The sequence below is a fragment of the Misgurnus anguillicaudatus genome, chromosome 5 (genome assembly GCF_027580225.2).
Source record: "Misgurnus anguillicaudatus chromosome 5, ASM2758022v2, whole genome shotgun sequence".
NCBI lineage: Eukaryota > Metazoa > Chordata > Actinopteri > Cypriniformes > Cobitidae > Misgurnus > Misgurnus anguillicaudatus.
Genome location: NC_073341.2, coordinates 31,094,798 through 31,117,598, shown reverse-complemented (window position 1 = coordinate 31,117,598; position 22,801 = coordinate 31,094,798). Strand labels below are relative to the sequence as shown.

The 22,801-nt window shown below is 35.9% G+C and overlaps 1 protein-coding gene and 1 long non-coding RNA gene across 11 annotated transcripts in view; one reads left to right on the top strand and one right to left on the bottom strand.

Annotated features, from left to right (window-relative positions):
* The window catches only part of pde4d (phosphodiesterase 4D, cAMP-specific), a 159,455-nt gene extending 140,793 nt beyond the window's left edge, over window positions 1-18,662 (top strand). For 6 of the 7 annotated variants that reach the window (XM_055167630.2, XM_073868012.1, XM_055167629.2 and 3 more), the window contains 9 exons: window positions 11,521-11,614; window positions 11,922-12,097; window positions 12,186-12,284; window positions 12,390-12,554; window positions 12,660-12,759; window positions 15,809-15,963; window positions 16,110-16,232; window positions 17,354-17,536; window positions 17,609-18,662. In XM_055167630.2, coding sequence (XP_055023605.2) covers window positions 11,521-11,614; window positions 11,922-12,097; window positions 12,186-12,284; window positions 12,390-12,554; window positions 12,660-12,759; window positions 15,809-15,963; window positions 16,110-16,232; window positions 17,354-17,536; window positions 17,609-18,118 — 1,605 coding nt within the window. In that variant the 3' untranslated portion in view covers window positions 18,119-18,662. Of the gene's footprint in view, window positions 1-10,274; window positions 10,722-11,520; window positions 11,615-11,921; window positions 12,098-12,185; window positions 12,285-12,389; window positions 12,555-12,659; window positions 12,760-15,808; window positions 15,964-16,109; window positions 16,233-17,353; window positions 17,537-17,608 lie in introns of those variants that run through there. The other variant, XM_055167634.2, reaches the window with a different exon arrangement.
* On the bottom strand, window positions 1,411-7,241 carry LOC129442901 (uncharacterized). 4 transcript variants are annotated; one of them, XR_012369702.1, is made up of 9 exons: window positions 6,481-7,241; window positions 5,859-5,990; window positions 5,436-5,578; window positions 5,060-5,128; window positions 4,597-4,749; window positions 4,036-4,115; window positions 3,533-3,772; window positions 3,289-3,435; window positions 1,411-3,178 (listed from the first exon to the last, which is right to left on the bottom strand). It is a non-coding gene; the product is annotated as an uncharacterized lncRNA (long non-coding RNA). The 4 variants fall into 4 exon arrangements; XR_012369701.1 differs by lacking the exon at window positions 5,436-5,578 and having other exon boundaries at window positions 1,411-2,390; window positions 2,559-3,178; XR_012369703.1 differs by lacking the exon at window positions 5,436-5,578 and having other exon boundaries at window positions 4,597-4,715; window positions 6,481-7,237.
* Window positions 18,663-22,801: the final 4,139 nt, after the last annotated feature.

Below are 22,801 nucleotides of genomic sequence, written 5' to 3'. Positions count from 1 at the left end.
AACGAGATTCGAGTCGGTTCCAGTATTTCTCATACTTCAAGGCTGAGCATCTATTAAAAGTGACCATCTGAAAGTACTGTATGAGAAGGATCAAATACTCATATTTTCATACGTCTCACTAGACCCCCCTCCCGTTTCCTCCTCAATACCCAGTATCCATGGCAACGCACAAGGCCTGTCAGTGTGCTTTGTTGCTTTAGCTCAGTAGCAATAGTGGCGTATCCCATATAAAGCTGCCGCCACGCAAGTGTTATGTTCTACTGAACTGATATAAATAACATTGTTTTCTTGCAGTTTTAGGACACAAATAGCTACAGCTAATGTGTTATGAAAACATTGTTTCTATTGTTTATAGATGTTGGGACGGTATTGCTTTGCAGTCAATATTAAATATATCATGTTTCATTACAGTTGGTAATACAATTTGACAGTAAGAGTCTAGTCCTGCTTTAATAATTCACTTATTAACAGCGGGGATTGCCTTTTAACCCATACAGAAAAAAATATTTAAAGCATACATGCTTGTGTTTTAATGCAGCATATTTAAAAAAAAAAACATTTTGTATATGCGACTCTGTGAAATCCAGCTTAAAGTCTCATAATCTAATAATGAGATTAGGAACATCAAAGTTTGATTTCACTCATTGATTTTAATCTTACATTTTGACAGAATATTCTTTACAGTATGTAGGATGATTTTTATGTAGGTCCTCCGGTTTCACAGACAAGGCTTAAGGCTTGACTAAAACACATGTTTGAGGTGTCTCAACTGAAAATAACTTGCATGTACAGATCCTAAAATATGCCAGTGCCATTGATTTGTATCAAGATACACACCAGTCCCCAGTGCTTATATCAACCTAGAAAATGTGAAAAAGGTCAAGCTAGTAACTTAGTTTTAGTAAACCATTCTCTGCAAGCATGTGAAAAATTTGGCTCCCCTTGTGATGTCAGAAGGGGATAATAGCTCCTCTTAATCTGCACTATCCAACCATGGCACTGCCTTTTAGTGCAGAGATCAGCTCATTTGCATATAACAGGACACATTTACTTTAAAACTTTACATACGTACTCTGGGGACACCTACGATTTATTTTACATCTTAAAAAGTCTTGTCCTCTGTTAATAAGGCCTAGTTCTGGCTTTAGCCAAACCTTGTCTGTGAAACCAGGCCAGTAAATCACAAAAAAACTTAAGACTTAAGAAAATGAAATGTTAACAGCATTGGCCTGTTACCGGTTTCAAGGTATACAATTTTTTTATAATGTTTCCAAGGTAAGAGTTGTGTTTACACAAAATTAATTAAATCATCAAGTCATGTAATTGATTTGTTGTTTACATTTAATATATATTACAAAATATTTTCTGAAAGAATATTATAATTGAAAGGCTTTATTTTTATCTGGCATACATGTTGTATGTTGCTTTAAAATAAAATGTATTGTGTCCTGTTGAAAAGTTTGACAAAAGTCACATTTTAGTGTTGCAAATGCAACACCATGAAACCGTGGTATTTTTGCTTAAGGTTATCATAACGCCAAAATCTCTTACCGGCACATGCCTATTAACAAGAAGTGGTACACTCTTAAAAAAAATGGTTCTATATCGAACCAGAAATGGTTCTATCACCCGCTTCATATATGGAACCCCTAAATGGTTCAATATAGAACCACTTTAATGGGTTCATTAAAAAGAACCCCAAATGGTTCTTTGAATCAAAGTTAGATGGTTCTATTTAGAAGCATTAAAGGTTCTTTATTATTATGAGTAATTTATTATTGATAAGAAATTATAACCGATCTAGAAAATTATAAAAGTTTACTATTTATTAATTGTATTATACAGAAATATAAATCTATAAAAATTACTTAAAATCACATCTCTTTATTCTGTTTTAGACAGCAAAACTTTAGTTTACATTTAAAATGTCTCATTACATTCAACCATTTAGTTATTTAATTATTTCCATTAAGCATTTTCACTTTTTAATAAACATACATACGTTTATATATAAATAATATATATAAATAAATTTCATCTCTGTATTAAACAGCTAAACTCTTAATTACACTATACATTAAAAATTTTGTTTAAGTTATTTCCCTTACGCATAGATACTGTACAGTATATGCAGTATTAATTTTTAGTAACTTTTACATGTGTCTGAAATGATGAAAAGAAATCACGGTAACACTCCACAACAAGGTTCATTAGTTAACATTAGCTAGCTACACTAGTCAACATGAACTAATAATGAACTGCACTTATACAGCCTTTATTAATCTTTGTTAATGTTAATTTCAACAATTACTTTATTAAAATCTTGTTAACATTAGTTAATGCACTCTGAACTAACATGAACAAGCAATTAAAGCTTAAATTTTTATTAACTAACATTAACAAAGATGAATAAATACTGTAACAAATGTATTGCTTATGGTTTGTTCAAGTTGGTTAATACATTAACTAATGTTAACTAATGAACCCCATTGTAAAGTGCCACCGAAATCACAATGCATTTAAAGACAATTCATGAACAATCTATTAAACAGAATGACAATTTACACAAGTTGATTGTACATTTGTTTTGTACAGGTATTAAAACTTAAGCATATATTTTATAAATTAAAGTCACTGTGTGCTTAATGGCAAAAGGGTATTGAACATTGAGGAGAAAAAAAAAACGCAAACAGTTGTCACGGAGTGACTATGCGGGGCAGAACCAAAAGGAGAGTGAAGAGGTTCCGCCCGGACCGGTTTGTACAGACACCGGCACTTCAGGGTTCCCCGGGAATCCCCGCACTCGCTGAAACAAGGCACAGCTGTGTGAGTGACGTGGCGAGCGATGGTTGGGCGAGCCACGCCTGGGAGGAGGATATAAAGAGAGAAGGTAGAAGTTACTGGAAGGGTCGATTTTCGGGATTTTAGAGTCAACTTCCGCCTTGGGCAGCACAACGAAGACCAGCCTCCGAAGAGTCCGCAGGCTCTGCTGATCCGGCGACCGCTAGGTAGCGGGCGGAAAGAGTGCGGGGCTGGTCCGGGCGAAAGGACGGCGTGGTTGTGTATAGGAAGTTACTTGTCAGAGTGAAGTTTGATCACGTTGGATATACGCTGCAGATGCCGGCTGGGTTGTTAGTCCTTCGGGTGCTGAAATACGTAGTTCTGCTACGGCTAGGAGCTGTGGAGAGAGAAGAAACACTGTTCAACAGTCAAGTAAGAACCTCTTGAAACAGAAATACACAAAGCTTTCTTGAAGTGTTGTGCTGTGTCCTTGTCGTCCGTACTCACCTTAGGAGGGTCTTGGACCCTTGTGGATGCCATCAGGGGCCGCCGCGACGGTGTGTGCCCAACCCACCCAGATACGCTCTGTAGCGGTGTTCCAGCTGGAGTCACGTGGAAACCCCTCCAACGTCCCTGGCCCCCGTAATACTCCCCCTGAGGGCGAGAAGCGAGATTTTTAGATTCCCTTTCCCATTCCCCACTTTAGTTTTAAATAATTTAAATAAAGTTTCTATTTCTATATTTTACTTACCTCTGGTTTGTCTGGTCATTGGGGTGCTTTGGGACCTCCTCGAGGTGGAACTAGGAGGAGCGTGATCCGCGACAGGGGCGGTCCGCTTCTCCGACCTGTGACACAGTCATTCCACAGCCTGTGATGTCAATGTCTTCCACATATTAAGTTCACATTGTCCATTATAAAGTTGATACATTCAGATTTGAAAAGATCAGGAGAGCCGTTGAACACTATGGTTGGTGTGGGACCTTTGGGTTCCTGTAAAACAAACATTTCACCTTTTAAGTGCTTTTTACCAATTAACAGAAGCCATCAAATAGACTTAAAATTATCCCATAATAACACAAATAAAGTATGACAACTAGGCAAGCGACACTCACGAACCAACAAGACTCATAATAATTGATGTAGAGCTGTATGCTATTTTAGGGTAAACAGAGTAATAGTTTTATATTTGCATTGAATGTTACTTTAAATAAAGTGCCTCAAATGCTAACTAAATTACAGAAGACTATACTTACACTATTTACACAGTCAAGGAAGCTGGGATTTTCTTGAAATAATGCTTGCAATAACATAAGTGCAGCATTCCTCACCAGACCTACAAACATACAAATTATTGTACATTAGTTACAGATATCAATTACAGGGACATTTTACTCAAAAAAGAAAACTCATTCACTCACTCGTTATTTCAAACATTCACAGCTTTCTTTCTTCAGCAGAACACTAACACAAAAAAGATTTTGAAGAATGTCTGTAACCGAACAACTCTGCTAGCAATTTAATGGACACAAAACCAATGCAGGTCAATGGGCACCATTGTTGTTCGATTACCATACTTTTTCAAAATTTCTTCTGTTGTGTTCTGCTGAAGAAAGTGACGACAATTTTAATTTGTGGGTAAACTTTAACTCTTTCTCAGCCAGCTTCTCTTAATTAACAAGTTTACTCTTCAATGGCAAGGAAAAAGTTTATACTAACATTATTTTCATATTTTAACTTATACAATTTATAGGTGCTAGAACAATTACATTGACTATGCAAATAAGGCTACTTTACACTGGACAAAGAACAAGCACCTTCTGTGGTTTCCTCTCCAATGAGATTGGCGTAGAGATGTTTTTACTTCCTTCTTTTGCACTCCTGATGATGTTTGGGGCCATTTTATTAAGAGATGTTTCCATGTTCTTCACCAAGTCTGTTCCAAACCACATTGTCATTCCACGCAGCATCTTAAAACAAAAAATCTTTATATATCCACTTTCAGACAAACAAGTTCCTTAAAGTCTACATTAACTTAAGGTTGCAATTGACTAGTGATGTATTTTTCAAAACACAATGTTCAATAAAAAAATAGTGTGAAATATACAGAATTTAAATTAAATCCTCAAACACTTCACAGTCTTTAATGCTAAATTCTAAATGAAATACATACAGTAAGAATTATCATTAAAGCTACAAAACACAGATTTCTTTTTATTTTCTCTTTAATGAACATTAGTGACAGAAGTCAGGTTTACAAGGTTCTTTTAAGCACCTTACCTTTTTGCATCAATGGGGTTTATATTTTAAAGCCAGTGACGTGTCTGACCATTTATTAACCATGGTTATCTGTGAGGGAGAGGGAAAAAATTACACTTCACAAACCAAATACACATAAAAACCTGAACATGTTTGGTTTTTAAAACATTTGAATGTTAAATGTAAGTGTCTTAACAGCTACCATCACATTAATTAATTGTGTGCATCACAGAAAACATTCATATCTAGACTTGCGGATACAAACGCTGCACTGCAATCGTGCATTTATAATACAGACCAGCAGAAAGTTCTTAACTGTGGCCAGCAGTTTCCACTTTCCTTCAAGGTTTAGCTCCAACCCTGATAAAACACTCGTGAACAAGCGAAAAATACTCACGGAATATGTGTAAAACTGCGACAAACATTTACATATAATTTCCCTTCCACCGTCTTCCACCCGGTTCCTTTGACCACGCGCTTCATTGAAATAACACCCCTGTCTCGAATTTCGTCTCCTTACAACACAGCTGTCTTATTGTGCTTGGCAATTTAATTTAAAATGACAAAGAAATAAAGCAGGACTGTAACGTAATTCATTAAACCCGGAACAAAATGTATTTAACAGGGCTTTTATAACTGACGGTTGACGAAGCACGTCAGTGCTCTAACGTTACCAGCAGTATTTTTTAACTGAGGTAAATATTATTAATGTAGCTAGTATCACTATTTAGCACAAGACCTACTCTAACAAAATAAATATTAACTAATTATACTAAATATTTCAGTAATATCGTTTCAAAAATGTAGAAAGTTTACTTACCTCAGGGTACAAACAAGCAGAAATGCCGGTCCGGAGTCCGAACTCCTCAGTTTGAAAAAATAACTGTCACGCCTCGAGGCTCATCTTCGCGTATGGTGGTGGTCTGGTTTGCCTCTCCACATCATAACCGCTCTGGTTTAATAAACAGAGGAATATCAACACACACACACACACATACATAAATAACATGTTTAATATAATAAAGCTTGACGGTGAAAGATTTTATACCCTAAAATTGCCAAATTTCCCTCAGACATCACACATACTTGAATTAAACACTATTGGGCGGTTTTCTCGGACAGGACTTATCACTGACTAAAATACTGACATCTGTTAACATATGAGTGCTATTGTTTTGTCTCAAAATGCACGCCAGTATTGTATTTTATAAGGTTTGTTTGTAAAAATGTCCCAATTATAATTAAGACGGAGTCCTAAACCCTGTCCGGTATTATCTTAACTAAAATAGCTCCACTTTAACTCGGACACATAACATAACACACAAGTCGGTCACATAACATAACACACCTTTATATAACTTATATGTTTACAAAAACGTCGAGTATTTGCGTCTTTGCCAATTAATATAGTCTAAAATTAACATTTATTTACAAACACTTACCTGACGTGACCTTGAGGAAACGGCTGATGACTCGTGTCGTTGTGGGAAACAGTGAGTGATTCCGGCTGTTACATGCGGAATGATCTCAGATGAAATGACCTGTCATTCAGATCCTTCCGAGTTAAGTTAAGACATTTTAAATTAAAAACTCACGCACATACTGTACATACACACGCGCGCGTGAGCGGGTCGCGCGCACGCGCGCGCGCACACGGGTACACACACGGGCATATTTAGAAGTTTTATTTAAGATTGTTATGATATTGGGACTATTTCTCCACCCGCTTCCTCAGCTATGAAGTTCAAATTCGCATGCAGTCCGGTTATAACAAATGTAAAAGATATGAAACATCACTCAACAGCAATATCAATTAAGTGCAATCCTAAAATATGATTTAAAACATAACCCTTTCATTGTTAAGTATGAGAAATCAAAATGAATTAAATCACATGTTTAAAAGCCACAGAGATATCAGAGCCAGCAGTCTGATGGGCTTGCCGAGGAGAGGCTGCGCTGGGCGGGGTGTGAGCGCTTAAGTGTCTGTGATTTTCTGGAGCTCATATGGAGCTCATCTACGTCCGAAAGTGTCCGAGCACATTTTTAAATAGACGCTATCTTTATTAACCGACCGCATATTTAAACTTTAAGCACATACATTCACGCCTGAACAACTCTTACAATTACATTTTGTGACCAAATAACAGTAATATTATGAGCATTTTGTTGTCAGGAAACATAGCTGTCAGAAGTCCACATACTTACCTGATTTGTCTTAGTTCAGTCAACACTAGCCATTCTGAATTTTGACTGGATTTGAAAATAACCATTCATTTAATGTTTTAAACACAGATCTTCTCAACTAGCTCAAACAAAAAAATTGGTTTAACTTATATATTTTTGCCCGTCCAACATTTCATTAGTTGGATTTTTTACAGTGTACACTAAATATTAGTAGCCTATTTGTTGACTCTCTCTTTATTTGACCACAACCTATTGACACAAAAAGGTTTGTGAATGAGTTGTGTAGGTTTGTAAATGAGTTGTGTAGGTCTGCAATTGTTGTGTAATCTTTAGTTTACACTTCAGTCACAAAACGTGAATTATAGAACCATTTTAATAAAAATGGTTCTTTGCCTTCCAAGGGTTCTATATGGAACCCGTTTTTTGGTAAAAGGTTCTATTGGTCAAGTATAGAACCCCACGGTTCTATATAGAACCTCAAGGAACCTTTTTTTTTTAGAGTGTATTAGAAATATATGAAGAGTTTGGTTCCAAAACGCAATAAATCCATTTTGACTAATTTCGGTAAAAACGTGTTTTCTATACCAAGAAAGTGACAAGATGAAAACCACTATTTTCTGATACAAACTTTCACATAGCATCTTTAGGTTATAAAAACATAAAAAATCAAATCCATAATAAAATTTTTAATTTCTTTTTGTTTTTTTCCACAAAGTTTTTTTTTCTTCAAAATGCTATAAATCTATCGAATCAATATGTAAATGTGCATTCATCTTTGCCACGTTATATTTATTTAGTTGAAATAAAAAACATTAATGGCATTAATCAAAACACTTACTTTGTCATATTAAGAACACTGTCATTGCTGCGGTTATACTTGGGACGTCGTCTTTGAACTTTTTTGACAGCGATTAGCTGTAAAATATTTTGGTCCTGCTCAATTTTCGTTGGCTTCGCGTAAAAAATGGAAAGTTTTTCATAAGGAGAAAAGGGAGAAAAGATGACAGAATAACACTGCGAATATTGCATTTTGCGTAAAATTAAGAATTTACTTTTAAATACTGACGGGATATAATAAATGCCGTTTATCGCGTTTTGGAACCAAACTCTTCATATGTCCATATACTGTATGTAAACTTTCTATACACTATGTTTTTATAGATATCCTCATATATGACCATTTATCAGATTTCTGTATAGGACTGTTCATCCAGAATTCAGCCTAGATGCACTCTTGCCCTTCTTGCGAGTTATTTAAAGACCATACTGTATATCGCAAGTTAAGCATTAGCATGCTAAACATGCAAAGGTGAGCAGCTCTGTGTTACACCAGTTTCTGGTGGCAAAAGCATCACAGCCACTCTCTAAAATCTTTATCCACTCATTTCATTGTTGGGGACAGTGTTTGTTAATTAAAGGCGGAGTGCACGATATCTGAAAAACGCTTTGGACAAGATAGTCGGGCCGACTACTAAAACACACTTGTAGCCAATCAGTAGTAAGGGGCGTGTCTACTAACCGTCATTGTTGTCTGGGTTGCGTATGTGTGGGGCCGGTCTATCAACAGAAGGTCCAGATTCTATTGGGTTAGGGGTGTGTTTGTGTTAGGTGATTTCAAATGTCAACATTGGCTTTCAAAGATCATGCACCCCGCCTTTAACCCATGTTTAACACAGTATTCCAGATCTCAAATTGATGCAAGATGCAAAAACTCTGTGCATGTTTATATTTTATTTTAAAACAAAGACTTCAGTTGACTTCAGTTTAGTCTGATATATGTGAAGTTAAAACTACATTAAAAATGGTTAATTTGGGACACAATGTACAGACACCAAAGCTGTTTGCATGTTAAGTGCAGAAAAACATTCAATGAAAAATGCTTTTGATCCGCAGTGTGTATTATTAAACAAGAGGTGTGCATTCAAGAAAAGTCATTACGTAGTTTCCAGAAAAGACATTTTCAAGAAATCACAGCTACAGATTGTGTGATGTTGTCCCATTTTTGCTCCGAGGTGCGTTTTAACACCCTCTAGATGTTCCAACAATAGAAACACAGGCCCCTCCGTCGTGCAGCAGCCTATTACCGTCAGCTCATCTGCTCCAGTAAAGCTGCAAATTACTCAGCATCCCACTGGTGGCACATAGGGACCAAACGTGTGAAATAATCCCTCACCACGTCCTGTCAGCTACACCGTTGCAGCTGTTTGTGCACCGCTGTGTAGCTTTCTGTGGCCGTCTCTGTCTGGTTACATTTAAAGATAAAGGTTTTGAAATGATGTCTCGGTGACATGTTTCCCAAAGTGTACCTGGGCTGCAAGTATATTTTTGGTAACTAGCTCTCAGGGTACAGCATTGCTTGGGGATAGTAGGTCACTGGAAATGGTTTGCACAGCTACTTTATTTTTGGGCATATAATGCAGCCCAAATAGAGAAGACTTGGGCTAGTTGTCATAGCTTTTAAGAAGGATAGGGCAGGTTTTCTGTATAGACACATATATTAAGGTCTATATATGTATATATATATGTGTATATGTATATATATATATATATGCAAATTGTTTTATGGGGTTTTAGGCATTTTTTTATGTCCAACAAGGAAAAGATGCATTTTTGCTTCAGTTACAACTTAAGCCGTACGAGTATAAACCAACATTGTTTATGCTTTTATTGAAAGTGTCATTAACAATTTACCGGGACAAATCCCCCACCGCGTCATTCGCTCACATCACATATTGTCTCCATCGACTCCCCTCTGTGGATTTATGTGAACGGACTGAATATTTTATACGTCTGGTTGACACAATTTCCACTTCCAAAAATCACGTCATGTTGCGAAGATTACCTCACCCCTCCTTACGCACACACATACTCCTTTTTACGCACACACATACACACGAACATGACGTGAACATGCATTAATACAAACAACACATAATGACTGTGTTCTTTTGGGTGAGGTGTCTGCTCCATTACAGAGCTCTTTGAAGGAACACAGCATCCAGCCGAGATCCAGAGGGTGGGGTGGGAGGGGTCTGAGGGAACAAAACAATCCCAGAGGGTTTGCATGCAAGCTCGGCTCGACCAATCAGACGACGCAATGAGCTCATTCTGATTCGGAAAAGGCACAGTATTGGCAGAGCTCTTCTCAAGAAGGACTCTCACCTGAATAATCGTGCGAAACGCAGCTCTTAACTGGGAATAATTTCGTTCTGTGTGGTTCGTGGAGTCTTCACACTGCCAGGTTTCCTAACAATGCAGTTGTCCATCACACGGAATGCCATGGAATTTCTGGACTTTTCGGATGCTGCGCAGCGTAGAATGATGGTATTAGTCGAGGTTGATAAAAAATGGAGCTTGTAGACCTTTTGCGCTGAGCAGTCCATATAGGTCTTCTCTATCAGCCGGTGTTTTTTTTTTAATCTCATCAGCTATCTGAAGTTACTTGTTCAAAATGCCTGAGGCAAATTATTTGCTGTCAGTTTCTTGGGGATATATAAAGGTGAGTTTTTGACACGTGAGTGACTGTATTCTTATATTGGATGAGCTGCTTGGATTTATTATTGTGTAGTAGATTTAGCTAAATTTATTTTTTTAAGTATAGCATTTTTATGTGTTTATATTCATGCAATACATTTTAATGCATCATGTACATGACTGGATCGAGGCACAAGTGCCTCATTTTCATCAGCCCGACCACAATTAGTTTAACAAATCAATTTAATGAGATTATTCTCTGTCATCAATAATCTTAGCTTGTCTTGTTGTGCTTAGGGCGTATAAATCTGCCTTTGTTTTAACCCAAAAGAGTCTCACGCTGTCGCCGAGCTCGTGTTTGTGTGCGCATTTATTTTTGAACATGCAGCGATTTTGTAATTCGTGCCTGCAAATCTCATCAGAAATTAGAGAATGGATCCCTTTTATGTTGTGTCCATCTGGTCTGACCCAGCAGGTCATTTTGACCTGACATTTTTAACAGTGTGAGAGCATTCACGTGTACTGGGTTGTCTGAAGTATTCAGCCTTGAAATGAAGGCATAACAGATAGCACGGAGACAAGTAAAAGCTATTACCAATAAATAAAAAATGGTATCTTGTTGAATTTTAAAGGTGGTTTTATTTATACCTCCACATAAGATTTTTTTTCGAGTGGAATATATTTGCAGTGTAAATACGAAAAGCGAAAAACGAACGGCTTAATATTTAGTTAACAATAAGCCAATATTTTATCCACATTAGGTCCAAACAGCTGCATTTTTGTTTTTAATCCTCACGTTTGTTTTTCTTTCTTTCTCTCTACAGTTCAAAAGGATGTTGAACAGAGAATTGACTCACCTCTCAGAGATGAGCCGGTCTGGTAACCAGGTGTCTGAGTTCATCTCTAGTACATTCTTAGGTGAGTCTCCCACCCAACATAACAGAATATCAACGCAAGTAAATGATAGTATTTCACAAGCTGGGGTGGGGGTTAAATGTGTCAATTTCACAAAACCAGGACAAATGAAGTGCTGATTATCTACAAAAGCGCATCAGTAGGTCGTGTGGCTGAATAATCGTGCCACAATAAGATCATTACTTGACCGTAGCCCACCACTGATTTACAAGACTACAAATCAGTGTCAGAAACCGCACATGCTGTGCTTTTGCAGATGACCGACTCTGATTTCTAGAACTTTCTCTGGACTCTTTCTGTGTATCGGTAGACAAGCAGCACGAGGTGGAGATGCCATCACCCCAGTCCCAAAAAGACAAGGAGAAGAAGAAAAGGCCGATGTCGCAGATTAGCGGCGTTAAAAAGCTAACGCACAGTTCCAGCCTCACCAACTCGAACATTCCCCGATTCGGGGTCAAAACGGAAACGGAGGACGAGCTGGCCAAGGTGTCCTGCTGAATTCACAATTTAAAGCCAACAATTAAAATGAAAGAAAACAACATGTCTAACAAATGTTTATCTTGTGTTATTATAGGAGCTTGAAGATGTAAATAAATGGGGCCTTAATGTCTTCAAAATCTCGGAATTCTCTGGGAACAGACCTTTAACAGTTATGATGCACACGATATTCCAGGTACCTTGACATTTTTCCCTTTTCGCAGCCTTTTTATACAGTATTCATTAGTATTTCTCAGTACATCTAAGGACACAAACAATGTGTGTGCTGTCTTCCCCGTAGGAGAGAGACTTGCTAAAGACATTTAAAATTCCCCTTGATACCTTTATCACCTATCTGATGACTTTAGAGGACCATTACCACATTGACGTTGCCTATCACAACAACATTCACGCTGCTGATGTCACGCAGTCCACTCACGTTCTGCTATCAACCCCTGCCCTTGAGGTACGATATTGTCCCAGCTCCGAGTGGATGTTTTTAATCATTGATGTGAGTCAGTTTATGTATGATTTTTTTTACATGGATATGTGTCCTTTTTATCGTTTTCAGGCTGTGTTTACAGATCTGGAGATTCTCGCTGCCATATTTGCCAGTGCGATCCACGACGTTGATCACCCTGGTGTCTCCAACCAGTTTCTCATTAACACTAGTAAGTTTAATCCAGTTCTCTCTTACATGTATTATAAGAACTTTATAAGAACAGCTAACGTCATTTTTTTAAATTGTTTTTTAACATAAAATCATCTTACATAATGTAAAGAATATTCTGTAAAAATTAGGGCTGTCAAAAGATTAACTGGGATTTATTACAAACTAAATAAAAGTTTGTGTTTGCATAATATATGTATGTGTACTGTATGTATGTATATATATATATAATATCCTGTAAAAATTAGGGCTGTCAAAAGATTAACTGCGATTTATTACAAACTAAATAAAAGTTTGTGTTTGCATAATATATGTGTGTGTACTGTATGTATGTATATATATATATTTATTTATTATGTATATATAAATACACACATACATGTATGAATTTAAGAAAATTTTATTTAGGTTTATTTTTCATTTATATTTATAATATAAAATATATCAAAATATATATAAATATACATGTAAAAGTTTCTTAACCCTCAAACGCTCCTCGTTTTCAGTTTACACTACTGGCCCTTGGAGTCTATATGACCCCAAAATTGAAAGCATAATTGTAAGAAAAATATACATTTTCAATAATACAAATAATATATGTATATATATGTATATATAATATATATATATATATATATATATATATATATATATATTTTTTTTTTTTTTTTTTTACTTCTCATCGATACAATAAAGCTGTGTTTTGAGAGATTTGAAGTAATTTTGTACCTGTTTACCACTAAATTCCTCAACTACACCATTAGCTTGCCTAAAAAATATCAATTTTTTTTGAAAATTCACATAAATTATTGTCTAAATTTGATCTAAATTGTTTTTAGATATAGGTGTTAGGTGTTGAATTCAGCCATCTGTTTTAAGAAAAATAAAACATAAAAGAATTACAGTTTAGGAATTAAATAATTTCGACCAGCAGACGCTCATTGAGACCCATTCATTTTACTGGATATGGGCAACTGCTCACATCACTACTTTAGTGATACATTTTGTCAATTTATGTTTATTTAAACATAAGAAAGGATATTACAAATAAATATTATTTCAAACAGTATTTTTTGTAGTTTTTGATGCATTTTGAAATGTTGAAGTGTGTGTGTGTCTGTCTGTATGTGTGTGTGTGTGTGTGTATCTTTGTGTGTGTGCGTGTGTGTGTTTGTGAGTGTACATGCGCATGCATTAGGTCACACATTTTCTGCACTTGTGACTGATTTTATTTGCCAAATTTCATACAAATGCTCTCTGTGTGTGTGTGTGTGTGTGTGTGTGTGTGTGTGTGTGTGTATGTGTTTGTTTGTGTAAGCATGTGTTTTCTGCATTGCATTTGTGCACAAGTACCAGGCCTTCATTTCTGTGTCAAATTTTTTAGATTTATGCTGGATTTATTGATATTTATTTTTTGAGAAATGGAAAAAAAATGTTTGCATTTCCCATTCATTTTCAATTGGGGTCATATTGACCCCAAGGGACAGATTAATAAAAAAATGTTACATACCTTTAGAACACCTGAATCAAGCCCAGTTATGTAAATATAGATTATATATATAGATCACAAACTTCAGGAACTTTTTTAACTAATGAAATGTCGTTTAGGATCATATAGACCCCAAGGACCGTTTGATGGTTAAATACAAACATTAATGTGTGTGTATTTATATATATAAAATAATTATACACAGTGCACACACAAAAATTATGCAAAAACTTTTATTTTGTATGCGATTAATTGCAATTAATCTTTTGACAGCCCTAGTAAAACTATAACTTAATATAACAAACTTCAACAACTAAGATTGAAATCAATGTGAAATTTATGGATGAAATCAAACTTTGAATCTCATAATTAGATTATAAGACTTGGACAGAGTCACATATTTAACACTTTTTATAGCATGACTGCTTAGTACATAAACATTATTATAGCATATATGCTTGCTTATAAAAGTCTATTTGTAAAGACACAAGACATTATCTGCCTCTTTGCGATGTCCAGTTTTTGATGTCGCTCACTTTTAGTTCAAACGTTGTGGTCTAAAAAAAAATCATTACGTGTTTAAGCCGCTATCACGTGTCGCACCGTTCAATCGGACGGTTTCGTGATGCACGTGATGGGATCTGCGCATGCATGTGATTCCCAGCCAGTGCTCACGTGTCCCACTCACAGTATTGGTCAATCTTGACTAATGTAGAGGGGTTGAAAGACCACCGGTGCTTGTCACAAGCTCAGACGAGAGCCTTATGTTACTGTCATGAGGTCTTCAGACTTTGTCTGAATGAGTCCCTAATGTACAGTACTCTGGACTTCTTAAAGAAACAGTACCCATTATTGGGATATTCACTTAGCTTCATGTCATCACATCCTTGTATGTTGTTTTCAGAAGGACGTGCACAATCATCCACAATGAACAATCAATGGGTTTTGTTGTCAATTACGTGAGCTTCAGTAGAGGCAAAGATTATCAATAAAAAAGACTTTAGTGTGTCTTTCATACCAAGCTATTGTATAGCTTTAGAAATATAGTGCACGAGTCATATTAATGAGTTTTATGTTGTTGGTACTGGATTGTACCTTTTGTTGGGAAATCAAATACCCAATTAATTTTCTTTATGCTATTAGCATTATTTTAGTTAAAATTGAGAAAACAACCAATATATGTGACCCTGATATTAAAAAATTATTAGGATATTAAGGTAAAGATCTTGTTATATAAAAATATGTTGTACATTTCCTACCGCCAAATCCTAACAAACCATACATCATTGGAAATCTTATTTATTCAGCTTTCATGTGATCTATACATTTGTTAACAATGTACCATTATGACTGGTTTTGTAGTCCATGGTCACATATAAATAAAAATAAGAGTGCCCCACTGTGGACTAGCACTTGGAACGCAGTATTTCCTCATCCTTCTTAATAAAAGTATAAAAACGGCCAAAAATCATTTTTGATCTGATGAAAGAAAGATAACAAGTATATAAATAATTCTTCCACCTCTTTTCTCTTTCTTCACCTTCTCGCTTTCTCTTCTCAGACTCTGAGCTGGCTCTCATGTATAATGACTCGTCTGTGTTGGAGAATCATCACCTGGCTGTAGGTTTCAAACTGCTGCAGGAAGAGAACTGTGACATCTTCCAAAACCTCACCAAGAAACAGAGACAGTCTCTCCGCAAGATGGTCATAGACATTGTAAGTGTTTCATTGGCCATCTTTTTTGACCTAGAATTTATCATCCTATACTATTGTTAATGTGAATGGTACACTAAACTTTCCTTTTAACATAGTATAAAATTAGTGTTATAAGGAAATTGGGATTATAAGGACTCTCTCTTCAGGTTCTGGCCACAGATATGTCTAAACACATGAATTTGTTGGCGGATTTGAAAACCATGGTGGAGACCAAAAAGGTGACCAGTTCAGGGGTACTATTACTGGACAACTACTCAGACCGAATACAGGTTAGTCATTTATGAATCTTTTAAAGGGACACTCCACTTTTTTTTTGAAAATATACTCATTTTCCAGATCCCCTAGAGTTAAAAATGTATTTTTACTGTTTTGAAATCCATTCAGCTGATCTCCGGGTCTGGCGGTACCACTTTTAGCATAGCTTAGCACAATCCATTGAATCTGATTAGACCATTAGCATCGTGCTCAAACATTACCAATGAGTTTCGATGTTTTTCCTATTTGAGACCTCGGCTCTTCTGTAGTTACATCGTGTACTAAGACCGATGTAAAATTGTTGTAATAAAAGTTGTGACAGGGTTCCCACAAGTCAATGAAATCCTTGAAAGTTTGTGAATCTGGGGGAAATAATTCAAGGCCCTGTGAAGTTTTTGAAAATATTATTACTATTGTCGTTAAGTCTCACCATTGGTTGAATTTGATATACACATTCAGACGCACTTACCCCTGAAGGCGTCCCCAAAGTGTCACAGCACTGACGCAGGGCGAGTTCCCTCGAAAGGGAACTGTAACAATGTATCTTAAAAGGTAACACGATGTAACCTTGCTCTCACTTGAAATGTGTCCCTACATTTAGTCCTTGAATTTGAGGGTATTGGACCTGGAAAGTCCTTTAAAGGTCCGTGAATTTGAAGTTAACTAAGGTGTGGGAGCCCTGTTGTGATTTTCTAGGCCGATATGTCTAGGAACTATACTCTCATTCCGGCGTAATAATCAAGGACTGCCGTACCGTGGCTGCAGCAGGTGCAATGATATTACGCAGCGCCCGAAAATAGCCCCCTTGGTTACCTTCAATACCAGGGGACCATTTTCGGGCGCTGCGTAATATCATTGCGCCTGCTGCAGCCATGTTACAGCAGCAAAGTTCTTGATTATTACGGCGAATGAGAGTATAGTTCCTAGCCATATCGGCCTAGAAAATGGCAACTTTTAATTTTCCTTCAGCCTTAGTACACGATGTAACTACAGAAGAGTCAAGTTTTAAATAGGAAAAATATTGAAACTCTTTAGTTATTTTTTATATATATATATAAAAATGTTTATCAAAATGTAAATATGCACATGAATCTAAATATAAATGAGCGTCTAATTGTGAGTTTTTGAATCTCAGGTCTTGCAAAACATGGTGCACTGTGCAGACCTCAGCAACCCCACCAAGCCCCTTCAGGTGTACAGACAGTGGACGGACCGAATCATGGAGGAGTTCTTTAGTCAAGGGGACAGAGAGAGGGAGCGTGGTATGGAGATCAGCCCCATGTGTGACAAGCACAATGCATCGGTCGAGAAGTCCCAGGTAAGACAGACTGGAATACAGATATTTCACCACTTATGCCATTTCAAGAAACTAATTACAATTTCTCTTTAGGTGGGCTTTATTGATTACATTGTGCACCCGTTGTGGGAAACATGGGCAGACCTGGTACACCCAGACGCCCAAGATATCCTGGACACGCTGGAAGATAACAGGGAGTGGTACCAGAGCACCATTCCCCAAAGCCCCTCTCCAGCGCTGGACACCAACAGCGACGGCCGACGTGCCACCGGTCAGGAAAAGTTCCAGTTTGAATTGACTCTAGAGGAGGACGGAGAATCAGACACGGAGAAGGACAGCGGATCCCCTCCTGATGATGAGGAGGAGGAGGATGAAGAAGAGGAGGAGGAGGAAAACAGCTGTAGTGACTCCAAAACCCTTTGCACACAGGACTCTGAATGTACAGAGATCCCACTGGATGAGCAGGTGGGAGATGGACAGGAAGAGGAGGAGGAGGAGGAAGAGGAGGAACAGGACGAGGAAAGGGAAATATCAGAACCTTGTGTTTTAGAGGAGGAAGAAGAGGAGGAGGATGATGAGGAAGAGGACACTGCCAACACATAACACAGTATGACACAGCACCTGAACTTTTTTATATTAGAGATGAGAAACATGTATGGTTAAGACATTAGGTTTTTCCATTGTCTATTTTGCATACGTCGTTGTTTTGAAGTGCTTTTTAATGTTCGCCTTTTGAACCTGGTTTTATTTTACAGTGCTCACTCCTTTATTATTTCTTTTGAAGTTTTAACAATTTTTGCACTCAGGAATATCTTTTCCACTTCCACCTTTCACTCATACTAACAAGATAAATGAAAGGTTGAAAAAGCTTGTTTGTAAGGTACTGTTTTTTTTTTTACTGAATCAGTATTTCAGTTGTGTGCTTTTTACTGATTTTTCGCCAACAAGACACTACTTCAATCTGTCTGAACGAAGGAGATCATTCAAAGCATTTCAGCAGACAAACATTTTGGTAGAGATTACTACATGCTTTGAACCTCACGTCTTCCTTGATGCCTTGAATGTGTTATTTACCTGGATTTTGTTTGTCTGTTTTTAGCGCATTATTTACAACGGACATTTTACCAAAGTGAAAAGTAAAAACTCATGTCAAAAACGAATTTAATTTGATCATGTTTGCAGTAATTTTGAGATTATGGATCTTTAATCTTGCTTTTTTTATCCATTCCAAAAACCATCTACTGTAGATTTCATATAGTTCATTTAAACATGGTTATATGTGTTTAAAGACACATTTTAACCTTAAAGGTGCGTTGTGTACATTTTAGGAGGATATATTGACAGAAATGCAATATAAAATACATAACTACACTGCAAAAAATGACTTTCTTACTTAGTATTTTGGTCTTGGTCAGTAGAAATATCTAATTTAAAAAAAAATCAAGATGTATTTTTTTGATGAGCAAAATTACCTAAGAATTTAAAGCAACACCAAAGAGTTTTTTTTTACCTTAAAATAACGTTTTCAAAAAAGTTTCAGTGGTTCATCCACTCAAAACAGGGTGAATGGCACTTTCACATTCGCTTTGCAGCCCTCTATCGGCCAAAACCGCACTAAAGAAGTTTCCAACCATCGGGTAGTGGTCCTGTAGTTCGAGTGAAAACTACAAAAACTTGCTTTACGGCAGACCTACAATCCAATCAGAGCCAGCTATGCTGCAGTATTTACAACAGTGGTAATGGACAATTACGCTTCTAACCTGTAGGGGGAGCAAAGAGCAAAAAGTCTTTAGTGTTGCTTTAAGTTAATTTGTGCTTAAAACAAGCAAAATTATCTTATTAAATTTTTCTTGAATTAAGTGTTTAAGAAAAAAGAAAACTTATTTTAAGAGTTTTTTCTCACCCCATTGGCAGATATTTCTGCTTGTTTTAAGCACAAATTCACTTAAATTGTGTGTTTTTGGTCTGAAAACTAGACTTGTTTTCTTAGGTCTTTTTGCTCATCATAATTTAAGAACTTTTAGATATTTTTATTGAAAACAAGACAAAAATACTAAGAATTTTTTTTCTTGAAAATCATTTTTGCAGTATAAGTAAGAAAGTAATTTTTTCAGTCTATATTTTCAGTGGTGTATATAGACCTTTCGTCACTATGTTGTCTCAGACAATGACTTATTTGTCCTGTGTAAGCGACCGCAGCTTCTCTACACTGCAAAAAATGATTTTCAAGAAAAAACATTCTTGGTATTTTTGTCTTGTTTTAGTAAAAATATCGAAAAATTCTTAAATTAAGATGCTTTTTCTTGATGAGCAAAACGACATCAAGTGATTTTGTGCATAAAACAAGCAAAAAAATCTGCCAATGGGGAAGCAAAAAATCTTAAACTTTTTTCGTAAACACTAAATTCAAGAAAAAATCAAGAAAAGCTTACCCCATTGGCAAATTTTTTGCTTGTTTTATGCACAATATCACTTGAATTTGATATTTTTGGTATAAAAACTAGACGACTTAAAAAGCATCTTAATTTAAGAATTTTTAGATATTTTTTGCTGAAAACAAGACAAAAATACAAAGAAAATTGTTTCTTGAAAATCATTTTTTGCAGTGTGTGTTTTAAAAAAGGAAGGGGTTGAGCGCTGGACTGAGCTGTTTGTGTTGCAATTCTCAATCTCACCACTAGCTGCCGCTAAAATCTACACACTGCTCCTTTAAAACATATTTTTCCATCAAGAACAACTTAAATGTTTGTTGACTACCAAAAATGTGCAAATACACTCCTGCAGTGGGTTAAAATGAATCTTGGGTGTTACATAATAATATTATAAAACAAATTATAATTCTGTTGGTAATATTTGAAGTATTATTATTATTCTGTTTTTATTTATATTCTGGCTGTTTCTTTAGGCTTCCTTACTCTTATTGTTCACATCTATGTTCGATTCCATATGTCTGCAGCCTCAACTGACATAAACGCTGGAGGTTTTTCTGTTTTCACGATCACACAACAAAGCCTCACTGTGAGTGTGGACTGTATTTATATATTTATTTGTATGTTTTTTTTACTTTGCCAAACATTTCCATTCATAATGACTTGATTGCTGCTGTACTTATGTTTGCCAAGTGTCCTACTGTACAAGTATCCTCATTTTCTATCATTTTCCTGCTAGCATTATTTATTAATGCTCTTTGATGTGCTTGTAGCATATTAAAGCGTTTGAATCAAACCGTAGCATCAGCAATGCAGGCTTATGAGTCCGGTCTCCTGAATATGTGACCCTGCCCGTGAAAACCAAGCTAAAGATTGACTTTTTTAACATGAAACATAATGTGAAATTATATCCTTGATATCTTTAATATTGAAAAGTGAGGTCATAAGATCATCTTTAACCTGGATTTCACAGACAGGATCACATATATATATTATTTTATTTATACATATGCAGTAAATATGAATCAAATGTATAAAAGTCTGTATGATACCGAAGCCTTTTAAAACTGCGCCCATACTTTATTTAATAGCTTTGTTTAGGTTTTTTTTAAATTGTCTCATCACTACGTTGTTTCTCATTTCTGTCTGTTTACATACACACACATATTTATTGTGCTGTACAGTACATATTGTTGCTCTTACCATGTTGTTGTAAATGATTATATCATCCCTTTTGGTGATGGTGTTGTATTATGAAACTCTTGCTGAGAGAATGTTTGTTATTCTTAGTATATAATAATAATCCCATTGTTATGTGTCTCTAGAGAGATTGCGTAGAGAAGGGGGAAAGCCAAACTATATAGTCATTATTTTTTTTATTTCTTTTTTAAAGAAAGTGGTTCAGTGGCCTGAGGGTTGTGCCTTACAGATAGATCTTTAGTTTTTAACCTCTTGCTGCACTAAAGTAACTGCTGGTTGAAAATATTGACCTACAGTTGATGTTTGTCGTGTTCCTCCTGTATATGTGGGATAAAACGAAACGAAACCTGTTTTATAGACAAAAGTGTCAGACCTCATCAGACAGGGTAAAGCGGGCCGCGGCGCGGTGGGTTTAAGGCCAGCTGTAAACACCTCCATCATATTTCCGTCCATGCTGCGTTTATTTGACTGAAACATAACAGGCATTCTGGATTATCTCCAGTGTTCACGCAATATGAACGAATGAAAAACATTTGTGTTTTGGGGAATAACGGCACTATGATGTCTAGATTTTAAGAGGGAACATCTTCACCAAAACCCAAATCTTCAAGTTTGGACTCATTTTGACACGTATACTGTAGATTCTCGCCCGAAATGGATGAAATCAGTGTGTCCTTTTTTGTTATCTTTTTCAATCACAAGAGAAATACACAAACAGATTTGAAAAAAGATATTTAGCGATAACTATTTTTCTGTTGTGCGACTTGAATGACTAATTGTCTGGAGGTTTCACAAGATGGTGTAGTTGTTTATCGGGCTCATTGTTTATTGCAGTCTATTGGATAGAACTGTAGAGATAAAATTTACGTACGAAAACTGGTAAAATCCAATAAAAATGTTTTTATATGCACCAAAATAAAAGCATGGGTTGACTCTATGATTATGACTCTTGTTTTATTTGAAAATTACCTCTATCAATTTTATTGTAATGAATTGAATTGAATGTAAGTGCTGGGTGATACTGACCAAAATTCATATACCTTTTTCTCCCGCAGTATACCATAAATATCTCTGCACTGCTAAAAATTATTTTCAAGAAAGAAAATTCTTAGTATTTTTGTCTTGCTCTCAGCAAAATATCTAAAAATTCTTAAGATGCTTTTTCTTGATGAGCAAAACGACCCAAGAAAATGGGTCTGGTTTTTAGACCAAAAATGTCGAATTTAAGTGATTTTGTGCATAAAACAAGCAAACAAATCTGGCAATGAGGTAAGCAAAAATCTTGAATTTTTTTTAAACACTAAATTCAAGAAAAATTCCAGAAAATTTTGCTTACCCCATTAGCAGATTTTTTTACTTGTTTTATGCACAAAATAACTTAAATTTGATATTTTTGGGTCGTTTTGCTCATCAAGAAAAAGCATCTTAAGAATTTTGAGATATTTTTGCTGAAAACAAGACAAAAATACTAAGATTTTTTTCTTGAAAATCATTTTTTGCAGTGTAAGAAAAATGTTCAAGATTTTTTTGCTTACCCCATTGGCAGATTTTTTAGCTTGTTTTATGCACAAAATCATTTAAATTTTATATTTTTTGTCTAAAAACTACCTATTTTTTGGGTCATTTTGCTCATCAAGAAAAAGCATCTTAATTTAAG